Genomic DNA, 12,726 nt, shown 5'->3' on the forward strand with positions numbered 1-12,726 from the left:
AAGCAGTCCACCAAGAGATTCAAATGAAGCAAACTCCAGTGTTGTCAGCAACTAGCCCTGAATAAGTTCAGTAGTAAATGCTTGCATTTCGGATGACCAAATGTTTTTGTTGGCATTGGAAGAGAGAGGCAGGTTAGTTGACTAAGTACCCAGGACTTGAAATGTTCTCTTCCCCCTCCTCTTCCTCTTTCTCTTCCCCTTCCCCTTCTCCTTCTCCTTTTCCTTCTTCTTCTTTCCATCTTTGGCACATCACACTGGCTGATTCAAAAAGTCACACATCTTAGGTAGCTGAGTTACATGGGAAGGGTCTTCAAGTTCAAGGTAATGATATTTTGGAGAGTTCCTATTTGCCAATGAGGCCAGCTCCAAAAGTTATGCCCTGAGGATTTTTTCGGTGTTTAAAACTGGCTGCTTTGTGGCCCTGTAGTTGAAGACCTCTAAGACTTCACTGTAGAAATGTTATTTTTTAAATTAAGCATTAAAATACAGTCTAGCTCACATTTTAATATAGAAATTCTGATGTCAAAAAGGGAAGGTTAGGAATGTCTGGGTCAGATAATTTTGAGATCAGCTGAACCTATTAAAAATTATAGTCAAGCTGTTAAAATTATGCCTTATATCCCATGTGTAATAAACGATGTACATCTTTGTATTTCACAATTATTCATGAGACTCTCCATTTCATTATTGTCATTTTTTAAAGAAACTACCTCTTTTTTCTTTCACCCCAAGAGAAATCTGATTGCAATTGGAACCTGCGTAGAAGGTCTGATGCCCTAGCAACTAATTGGATCCTCTTAAAGGTTGAATTTTATGTCTGACCTATTTAGAGATCTGAAAAGCTTCTCTTCGAAAAGCAGGCATCTCAGATCTTAATTTTTAAGTGTCAAGTATTGCTGAAGTCAAGGTTAAATGAGTTGATAGTTTGAAGCTACACTCAACACAATTCTTAGAGGTTTTTCTTTTAAGCTTAAATGTAATGCATGCTCTAATGTTTTTTTAAAGCTTTACTGCCTTACATTTCATGTGTGATACAAAGAATATAGTTAGGTCGTTACATTCTTAAGTGACACCCAGGCATATTCCATATCTTAAACATAAAGATTCAGAATGGCATGTATGAATGACTGGGTTAATTTCATGGGTGCTCCCATTGTGTGTGTGTGTGTGTGTGTGTGTGTGTTGGTCATGGGGCTTGAACTCTGGGCCTGGGAGCTGTCCCTTAACCCTTTAGCTCAAGGCTAGCACTCTACCACTTGAGCCACAGCGCCACTTCCAGTTTTCCAAGTGGCTTACTGGAAATAGTCTCACAGACTTTCCTGCCCAGGCTGGCTTTGAATCACAATCCTCAGATCTCAGCCTCCTGAGTAGCTAGGATTACAGGCATGAGCCACCAGCGCTGGGCTCCAGGTTGCTAATTCTTGTTTGGAGAAGTTAACCTATAAGAATGAGCCTAATCTAAACAATATATTGTTTTTCTCTTTGAGTAAGTCTATTCTGACTAAGATATTGTTGTACTTTAAGAGCCAGGTGAGAAAAAAGTCTTCTAGGAGATTACAAAGTTCTATCCACAGATGAGTTTTATTGGTCTGTTTCAGATGATAGCTTTTCGGAATTTGAACTAGGCTTCTCCCAAACACTGGCATGTTCAAGGTCATGGAGAACAAGTTGTCCAGTCCAGGGGCAATGATTGTGTGCACTGGCTCTAAGAAGGGGTGTGGCTGCCTGTTGAGCATCCTAGCCATGTCCTTTTCTCCAGCTCCATCACCCTCCAGCCTCCTTCTCTGGGATGCAAAAGCTCATGTCTCTATCTTTTCCACTGCCATAGACAGCTTTTCACATAGAGAACAATGACAACATTTAAAAGACTCTATGTGAAGAAGGATCTTTCATCTTGACAGAATAATTACATCAGAAAGTTTCACTGAGAACAGCTCCGAAAGTTTTCTCTTCAGCTTTTTGTCTTTTTTTTCCCCCTTCTTTGGTACCGGGGTTTGAACTCAGGGCCTCACACAGCTATGTAGACTCAGTACCACTTGAGCTATTCCACTAGCCTAGAATCTTGTCCCTTAAATGAAAGTCAAATGAAGATAGATCTTGGATAATTTGGTTCTGTAGAGTGGACTGGAGGCAGTGAACTGAGTTGAAAAGAGCACAGTATTTACTAAGTACCTACTTAACTGTCCCTTCTGGAAAACTAAGGGCAGAACCAACAATCTAGTTAGAAATATAAATAGAGCCTTAAGAGTGATAGAGTCACCTGAATGAGGATAAACACAATAAAACCAATCTTAGAAGGGAGTAAAAGTTGTAAACTTGTAGAGAAAGAAGCAGACAGGGAGGAAATCCTTCTAAACTCCCAGCAGAACTAGAGAAACAAGCTGAAGAAGCCAGAACCTGAAAGTAGCAAGAAAACAGATGGGGGAATATCAGTTGTTACACCATTCTGCAATGGGAAAAAGAGCAAGTACATGGTCATCTGTGAGTGTAATGTAGAACACTTTGATTTGCGGATGCTCAGGGCCCATTTAGAGGAAGAGGCAAAGGATGGAAGGGTTGACACTGATCAACATGCACTGTACTCATCCGTGAACATGTTGAATGAAACCCCTTTATACAACTACTTAAAGGTAATTAAGATTTAAAGAAAAAGAAGTGTCTTAATTTAAAAAAACTGTTGATCAAATATTCTAGAATTTGGCGAAGGAGGAGGCTGCAATGCTTGATAAGAAATGTACGCATTATCCTGCCCATGTAATTGTAACCCCTCTGTACAGTATATTCACAAAAAAACCCCAAATATTCTAGAGTTTGGGATAGAAAAGGCAAGTGACATGTTTTAACAGAAAACCATAAAGCATCTCGAAACATTTTGTGCTTATCATTTCATAACAGCAACGACTTCTCTGTTGGGTAGACTCTATAGATACCCAGATTGCAGTGAGAAGGGTACGTAAATAAGAGTTCCTTATAGTTTGTCTGTTACCAAATAGGGCATGTATGCATGACCTATGTTGCTATAAAACATTCATCACATTCAGTTTGCGCCCAATCTTAGTATCTACTTTTTGCCTTTGCTTTAATGTATCAAAATAGCTCTTTCTTAAAGCAGATAATTCCTGGTGACATAACTGAAGATAAAGTAATTTTTTCTCTCATCAGGGGAAATACAAGGGAGGAAAAAGATTTCCATCTTTTGCCTTTCCATTCGTTTGCCTTCTTATAAAGCATGACTGAATTTTAGATTACCTATCCGTTGCACATGCTTTGTGTACCTTCTCAGACCTGAACAAATCTCATAGCTAGACTATGCTGTCCTAGTTTCTTGTGTTAATTTACTGTTGTGCGTGTAAGTGTTAGTTTCCTGTACAAAGACACATACACAACCTGATGAAAGCCAGTCCTATATCTTATATGGCATGAGAAGGAACACTGGAAACACAAACAGATGAACAGAGTGCTTCCACTTCCCTTTGCTGACAACTGATTGTGCCCTTTTAACGCATTGTTTTGAATAGCAATTACATGTCATTTACCCAATACACAAAACCAACACCATACAACTGTTGCTTTTCTTTCCAACAGCCCATCATGAAGAATATACAGAGGACCCCATGTGCTGGTGAAATCTGTCAAGACTGACACCTCTGAGCCCAGAAGCTCTGCTGAAGCCCAGAACAGGTGTATGGCCAGGCTGCTGGGGTGAGAATCTGTCCTGCGCCTCGTATTTCTGCTTTCTCCACTAGCCTTCCTTACAGTGCTTCCCTCTGCATTGGGCGGAGAACAGCTTAAGAAGAACCTCCCATCTGGGCTGCTTCCTTCTGCCAGAGAGGGCTGGCTTCTTCTCAAGCCTGCAAGCATTTGACCATTGCAAAGAGCAGTGCGCATGCTGACTCATTTTATTCACATCTCTCACTAGGGATTCAGCAAGCCAAGGACACACTGTTGATTTCCCTGGGTTTATGGATCTCAACTCCCCCCAGGCCTGCAACACATTTTTGGGTCGTGTGTTCACAGTGTCCTGGCATCTGCATTGTGGGAAACCTTAACTGAGAGCCAATAGCCCCAACAGCTTCTCCCTATTAAAATGTGCAATTGGATTTCACATGTGTGTTTCAAACACCATTCAGAGCATGATTTACAGGCTACTGTCTAGCCCCACAGCTGTTTTTCCATCCTCCAGACTGAGCTGTTTCTAGGAATCCACCATCCAGCTCCCTGAATGGGAGTCTTCCTACTGTGGGCCCCTTGGTTATTCCTGGCTGTTCAAAATGATGCAAAACCTAGAGTTAGACTTCAAGGAAATACTTACTGAACAAATAAACTATTAATTATTCTTTCCACATAATTACTCCCTCATGAGAACAGCCTATTCCATGCCTCCTTTCTGTTCACGCCACCTTCTAATCAACTTTTTGTCATCGAGTTAAAACTAACCATGGCTGCTCCTTTGATATGGGTTATTACGTGCATTACAAGCAGCTCGGGTTCAATGACTTCTGTGGAGACCTCACTAGATGGTTGCCACCCAGCGCTCTCATAACATTCTTTCCCACCAAAAAGGAAAATAAAATTACACTTTTACATATAGGATACGATCTGCCAGTGGCTGAGTCAAAAGGCTGTCTGTATTAGACAGAGTTAGTCAATATCAAGTGTCATGTTTCTGCAGCACTCACCTTCTCCCTAGTCCAGCTTCTAAGAGTTGAAAACTATTCCCTAAAAAGGTTAAGCTGTTGGAGGGCCAAGTGATGGTACTCAACTTTTCTTAGCCTATACAGAGGAAGATGATCCAGGTAGTAGGAAGTCTATTAAATTCTGTTGTCCTGTGACAAGGAGAAAGGCAAAAGGACACAAGAAAAAATGCTCTAGGAAAACTACTTCCTAGGAATGGTGACTGGATGGATCCATTTCATTTAACAGGCTCTACAGGTATAGCTTCCAGTTAGCAGAAAACAATTAATTAATATTTATTAGGTCTTAGCCAGGAGCTGGTAGCTCAGCCCTATCATCCTCGGGAGTTTTAAGGATCATGGTTCAAAGCCACCCTAGACCAAGAAGTCCAGGAGACTCCTATATCAAATTAACCACCAAAAGGCCAGAAGTAGAGCTGGGACTCAACTGGTAGAGTCTCAGCCTTGAGCAAAAAAGCCAAGCAAGAGCATAAGGTCCAGGGTTCAAGCCCAAGTACTGGTGCATGCACACAAATACACAAGCACAAAATCCTTAGGGAACCCTTCAATTTAGGCTGGGATCTTGCCCTCTGGTTGCAATGTACTATTTTTTTCTCCCAATGAATAGCATCTCAAGGTAGAAAAGGAGCATTTTCTCTACTGGCTCACATATATTTTCACCAAACCCTAAGTCTGAGATTCTTCAAGTTTTTCTGGAAGAAAAGCAAACACCACAGACTTCCTGCTGCATTTCAAACTATTACTCAACAGTTAAGGAGATCATAAGCACAGTTTTCTCTATGAAACAGAAGTCCTTTGAGGCAGGATACCAGTAAGGGGTTAGAGTATTTAACACAATGTTTAATAGTTTGCAAAATTTAACTCAAGAAAGACTTTTCTTTTTTTTTGCCTCAGGAGTTACCTTTCCACTCCCTCCTATACACAAACCTCATGAAGAAAAACAAAACAAAACAAAAACCCTTATTTGCTATTTAGATAATACATAAATTAGACCAAGTCGACAAGTTGGGCCACAAAGATCAAGTCACTTGTATAAACCCACATACTTAAAACAAAAAACCCACCAAATTCAAACTTGTTATAAACAATCCCCTAAACCACATTTGCAATCAAACATGAATACAGAAATAAGTTGACCATCCATTAAGTACCTTTTGATGTGCCCAATGTCATACTAGATATTTCCCAAGTACACCTTTGCTCATTAATCTCCCAAGAAAACCATCAGAGGATATCACTACCCAATGTTACATATAGGGAAATACGACTGCGATGGGAAAGACAACTAGCACTGAGAGAAATAAGATTCAAATATCCAGGTCTTAGAGCCACGTTCCTTCCGGTCCACCAAGCTCCTACCAAGAATGGAAGAGCAGACAGCTTGGGAGATAGCCCTTTTGCTGGAATATTCAAGCCAACAGCTCTGAGATACTGCCAAGAGGGATTGAAGGATGACACAAAGAAGAACAACTCCAAAATTCTACACTGCCAAGATCCACAGCCTTCTCTCACTTCTCTTCAAAGCATCTGATTCTGGAACTATTCGGGATGACCTGAGGTGGTTCTTTTCCAGGTTGATGAAGACAGTAAACAATAAACTTTCCCTTCATTCACTATGCCATTGCCTGAAGCTCCGAGACTCTACTCTCTTTTTCTCCTCAACAAACTTTGATCCTGCTGTCCATGGAAAGACATTCCTATGTGTCTTCTGAAGTTCGCAAATTGATTACTTCCGAACACTTTCTCAACATCCATCAGTTATAAGAAATCACTGTACTATTTTAAGTCTGTACCACAATGTCATATGATCTGCCCAGACAGGCGGTTTCCACTCAACCCATCCATGCTCTTCCTACTCTGAGTTCTGTGTAGTTAACTTAATATCCAGCAGCCCAAATGGCTCACAGAACACAACGTTCACAATAAAACAGGATATAAAGTTAAAAAAAAACACAAATAGAAATCTGCCAGATATTGCTTTGCTCAAACCCACCATAGAAGAATCCAGACAGACATACCTACCCAGCATGCTCCCTCCACAGGCAATGCTAACATGGTACCCAGAGATGTTTCTACCCAGAACTCTACTTACTTGCTCAGAGCTCACATCCCCCCCAGCTCTAATATCTGGGTTACCCCACAGTTCTTCCTTCACTTAAGCCATCCTCTTTCCATTTAAGATTTCTCTGTGGGAAATTCCTTCAGGTCCACCTCAATTCTAAATGATTAATTCTGGCGTGGAAGCCTGTTCTTACCATTGGAGTCTTCTACTTCTTCAGCTGGGGTAGTCTTTTGTGAGGCGTGGTGGGCATGTGAGGAGAGGAGACTGACAATCCGTGGCCGGGGGAGGGTCAGGGATTTTCCGTGGACTTTGAGGGAATGTTCCTTCAACTGGCTGATGGTCATGGTAGAGAATGAGCACCAAGAACACTTGTAGGCATGTTCACCTGGAAGGAGATGGTGACAGGGACAGAGCAAGAGACAGTGGGGAGGGGAGAAAGCACAAGTGGAAAACAATACCGTTAATGCCATCTAGAAAAGTGGCTCTCAAGCTTTGTGGTCTAGGAACCCTCACAGGACAATCACTGGCCCATTCCCATAACCACGAGCTTCTTGGGAAAGAAACTTCCGTAATCAAGTCAACCTGATCCCTGTTCATCTCATGTTCTATGGACAGAGGTAAGATTTGCAGACCATTCTCACTGATTGTCTGTTAACTTCCTTAGAAAGGAATCCCAGTCTTCCTCTTTTTTTCACACTAGAGATGATTCTGCCATGTTTCATAAACACATAATGATATGCCTAATTCCTAATCTAAATAGCTATGAATGGCCTTTCCAAGCACATAATTCCTCTTTGGAAGTTTCAGTCTGCAATTCTTAATCTTTACTTCCAGGCTATCTACATACCTCTTCATTCCAGACTCTTACTTTCCTGTCAACAGTACAAAACCGGGTATAAAATATAACTATATAGAGAGATATACCTAGATATATCGATATATCTCTCTATATAGTTATATATCCATATAGCGATATATATATCAATATATCGATATATCTCATGGGGCTTGAACTCAGGGCCTTAGCACTGTCTGTGAGCTTTTTTTGCTCAAGGCTAGCACTCTACCACTTTGAGCCACAACACCACTTCCAAATAATTCTTTTTTTTTTTTCTCAAAGGAGGAGGTAACAATGCTCAATAGGAAATGTACCCATCACCTTGCTCATGCAACTATAAACCCACTGTACAGCATTTTTACAATAAAAACCGTACCAAAAAATTCTGATTCAAAAAAAAAAATAATTTTTTTGGCCAGTCCTGGGGCTTGAACTCAAGGCCTGGACACTCTCCCTGAGCCTCTTTGTATTCAAGGCTAGCACTCTACCACTTGAGTCACAGTGACACTTCAGGTTTTTTAAAATTTATTGGAGATAAGGATCTCACAGGGACTTTTCTGCCTGGGCTAGATTCTAACAGCGATCCTCAGACCTCAGCCTCCTGAGTAGCTAGGATTATAGGCATGAGCCACTGGCATCCAGGTCATGATTTATTTTTTTTTTAAGAAGAGAATTTCACATGCAAACATGGAAGAGGAGGGAATCAGTTGTGCATATCTCTAATTTTCTTCAATAAAAAGTATATTTAAGCTGAAATACAGCATAACTTACCAAAACCAAATTAAAATGAGTGATTTACCTGTCATAAAATCATCTTTTCTTTTTCTTTTCTGCCAGTCCTAGGGCTTGAACTCATGGCCTGGGCACTGTTCCTGAGCTTCTTTTGCTCAAGGCTAACACTCTACCACTTGAGCCACCATGCCACTTATGGCTTTTTCTGTTTATGAGGTACTGTGGAATCAAACCCAGAGCTTCATGCATGCTAGGCAAGCACCTCAACACTAAGGTACATTCCCAGCCCATAAAATCAACTTCTGAGTTAATCATACTTTAAGGATACAGGGTGTGAAGTGGGTATGAAGTGGGCATATATACTAGATTAATCAATTCAGAAATCATTTTACTTTTGGTAACAACAAGCAATTTGGCCTACAATCTAATTGTTCTACTTCTGAAAGTCACTATTAGAAAAGTATCTTTTAACACGTAGAAAACTTTATTCATATATATATATATATATATATATATATATATATATATATATACATATAATTTGGTGCCTGTCTAGGGACTTCTTGAACTCAGGGCCTGGGCTCTGTCCTTGAGCTTTATTACTCAAGACTGATACTCCACCACTTGAGCCACAGACACACTTCTGGCTTTTTTGGTGGTTAGCTAGAGATAAGAGTCTCATCGACTCTTTTGTCAGGGCTGGCTTTGAACCACAATTTTCAGATCTAAGGCTAATGAGAAGCAAGAATTACAGGCGGGAGCTACCAGTGCCGGGCATAAATGTCATCATTTATGCTTTGATAAAGGTATTAAGCAAAATTTCAAGCACAAAGAAATAATGTGAACATATCCTCCTGGTGAACTATCAGTAAAATAAATTCTGGAAAAATTTGTAATAACACAGACAATAATAATAGAGAATACATAGAAAGGCAAAGCATATTTTAGATGACACTATAATCACAACTCTTCAAAATAATTAACATCAAAATGGCCAAAAAGAAACACCAAATGTTAACAGTGCTCTTTAGATAATAAGGTTCTGGATGACATATATTTCTTTTATTTTAAATTTTCTGTAATAAACACGTATTTTGAAAATAATTATTATTACACTGAGACTACAGATTTGTAAAAACCCTCAAATTCCTCAACATTATGCAGCACAGAAAAAAAGTACAAAGAGGTCAGAGGTCTTAGGAAAGAAAATATTTAATTGCAGGAACTTTGCTGGGTGGCTATAAAGTCCCACAATTTGAGAGAGAATTCAATTCTGGATTACTTGTTTGGTCCACACTACTGCTTACTCCTCAATAAAGTAATCCACTTAGAACACGCAAAATAAGTTCAGAGACTTTTAGAAAATGCATTAGCTTTCCTCAGCCAACCTTCTCTCAGTGGCTCAGAGCCTCTTCATAGAGCCTAAGCATCTAAGGTGTGATAAGAGCAGAATTACACAGCTCTCCTTCTCTCTTTCTGGATGCTTCCTTCTTGACAAGCAATGAGCACAGGGAGGCCAGTTCACTCGGTCAGCTCCAAGAACATACATTTCAGTGTGTGCCCTGGAGCCCATGAGCAGCCTCTTCAAAGTCCTTCCCATGAGCTGAATCATTCCCCCAGCTCCCAGCTGGCAGAAGGCTTTTAACAAGGCTGAGACCTGTAGGAAAAACTCACCAAGATTGTCTCCACTGGATAATTTACAATACCCTGACATCAGAAAAGAGTGAGTTGAACTCTTAAGCCCCTTACTCTGTGGATGTTAGGAGACATTTCCTGAAAACATAATATGACTAACAGATAGACAAGCCCATTAATTAATCTCCCCGTTCCACCTGGTGTCCCCAGGAAGGCTTGGGACACCTAGACAAAACGTGTAGTTTCTCTAAAATAAGCTAGTTTCAAAGGCCCAACGCTGAGGAGACAGTGAAGGACCCAGGTTCTAGATAGTTGTTTTCCATCATTAAAAGTGTTGTAAAGTGTTACACAGGTTCAGTAAAAAGTGACCCTGAAGGAGACTTAGGAATATCATGAGAACTAAATAGGGTATCTCTAACATGGTGGTACACGGCCTAGTAAGTAAGGAATGTCCAGGGATGGACAATGGAGTGACAGAAACCAGCACAGCTCCTGGTCAGTCCTGACTCAAGCAAAAGGAAATGACTAATCAAAGGGCATCTCATAATGTGGTAAATTTATCTTTAGTGTGCATAAAAATTCTATGCAATTCCATTAGCAAGACTAGGTTATTCCAAAGTTAAAAACTACCAAGCTGAGCACTGGTGGCACACGCCTGTACTCCCACATATTCAAAAGGCTGAGATCTGAGAATCTTGGATCAAAGCCAGCCCAGGCAAGAAAGTCCATGAGACTCTTATCTCCAGCTAATCACTCAAAAGAAGTAGAGCTGCAGCTCAAATAGTAGAGTGCTAGTCTTGATCACAAAAGCTCAGTGGCAGCACCCAAGTCCTAAGTTCAAGACCCAGGACCTGCAAAAACAAAAAACAAAAACAAAAAAGCAAACCAATAAACAAAAACCAATCAACCAACCAACTGACAACAACTACAAAAAAAAAAAAAAAAGACTAATTCTTACCTGAAGGAAGAGTTGATTATTTTGGCTTCAAATAAGCTTTGTTTTTTCTAGTTTTCTTTATTAGATAAAAGTAAAGCAGAACCTGCAACTACTTCAAAGAATAACTTACGCTCATGTGTGCAACAAAAGACTTTTCAAATCTCGTGCGCACACTCAAGTGATCCACCCATATGAACTCACCAGCATGAGCTTTGAGTATGTGCGTTTTCAGCCGGCTGTTGTAGGAGGACTTGAAGGAGCAGAGTTTGCAGCGGAATGGTTTATGGTGTCCGTGGTGGGTCTGCATATGGCGATCCAAACTTGATGTAGAAGGGAAGAAAGGAAAAAGGGCAAGATTTAAAAGGGCATACAGTATCTTCTCATCATCACTTTCCGGGAATCCACTAGCAAGCTGTTCTTCTGCTGATGGTGCTCACATCATTACAACTAGGCAAGAGTTAATTCTAAGGGGTGGGGACATGCAGGGAGAAGCTAAAGGAAGATGCTAAGACACCTTCTTGGATTGAGATGTAGGGCAAGTTATAGCATGGCAGTTCGTTATATTCTCTTCTACTGAGGAGACAGATTTGGAAGTTATTATTCAAAAGGAAAAGGTGTTTTCTGCCCAGGCAGTGAATTTTTTTTTGGGGGGTGGGGGCGGGAGAGGATGACTAAGGATTGAACTCTGGGCTTTGTACTAGCTAGGCAAGTGCTCTACCATTTGAGCCACACCTCCTTCTGCACTGGTTATTTAAAGCAGGGTATCAGTTTATGTCTGAGTAAGCCTTGGATTTGATCTTCCTATTTGTGCTTCCTCATACCATCAGGGATAACAGGCAAGCACCACCACATTCAGCCATCCTTTCTCCCCAAAGGCTGGAAAAACAGGTTTGGGCTACTGTGCTATATCATTGGTTGAGATGGTATCCACTCTCGAAGCATAGTCCTATGAATTCTGCTTCCTAAGTAGCTAAGATTACAAGCTTGAGCCACTGTACTTGACTGGGTTTGCATTTTAAATGGTGGGCTGTTTTACTTTCACCATCTACATTAACATGGCTACAGGACAACAGTAAACATGTCCAATGATCAAAGGGATGGTCATGCTTCCTGATAAACACAACCATGTTTGTTGAATATCAGTCTTCCAGAGCAATTCATGAGGAATTAATTAAAATAAACCTCTAGGACTTCATAGTAAGCACTAGTCACAAAAATAATAAATCTACCAAACAAGGTATGGGAAGTTGTCATTTGTATGGACCCCCGGAGATCTATACTCCATTCGAAAGGACTCATGGGAATACTGTTGCTGACCACTTAATGTGTAATGCTCCTCTGAGCTCCAAGACAACATTCTCCCTGGCCTCTGGACATCTCCCTCTGGATGTTCTGTAGCTACTCGACCTGTGTGTGTTACACAAGCCCATCAGGGATTTTCTACATAACCAATTTTCTTCTTCATTTCCTCGTTTCTATAAATGGCACATCTACCCTTCCAGTCAACACTTTCCTTTGGCTCTCATCCCATATACTTTTTCGAAGTCACACAGACCCATTCTTGCAGTTATTCCCTAACTTCTTGAATCCTACTGTTACTTCTTCCAAGTTATTGCTCCTATGTTGTTGTTTTCTAACTCAAGCGGGGGAACTATAGAGTCAGACCTCCTGAGATAAAAATCATAGCTATGACTGTGTGGCCTTTGGCAAGTTACTTAATCTCTCTAGGCTTTGATCTCCTAATCTATAAAACGGGGCTAATAATGAAAACAGGGCTGTTTTAAGAATGTAAAGGAGAATATGTAAAGACACTTAATATAGTGCCTTG

The 12,726-nt window shown here is 40.5% G+C and overlaps 1 protein-coding gene across 3 annotated transcripts in view; it reads right to left on the bottom strand.

Annotated features, from left to right (window-relative positions):
• Znf462 (zinc finger protein 462) overlaps positions 1–12,726 on the bottom strand; it is a 147,849-nt gene that overhangs the window by 59,237 nt on the left and 75,886 nt on the right. For all 3 annotated transcript variants that reach the window (XR_001175336.1, XM_013023353.1, XM_013023352.1), the window contains exons 6-7: positions 11,100–11,218; positions 6,950–7,141 (exon numbers count right to left, since the gene is read on the bottom strand). Coding sequence is in view for 2 of the 3 variants with exons in the window: in XM_013023353.1 (XP_012878807.1) it covers positions 6,950–7,141; positions 11,100–11,218 (311 nt within the window). In the remaining variant the exon portion in view is untranslated. The remainder of the gene's footprint in view (positions 1–6,949; positions 7,142–11,099; positions 11,219–12,726) is intronic.

The sequence above is a fragment of the Dipodomys ordii genome, unplaced genomic scaffold (assembly GCF_000151885.1).
Source record: "Dipodomys ordii isolate 6190 unplaced genomic scaffold, Dord_2.0 Scaffold67, whole genome shotgun sequence".
Taxonomy (NCBI): Eukaryota; Metazoa; Chordata; class Mammalia; order Rodentia; family Heteromyidae; genus Dipodomys; species Dipodomys ordii.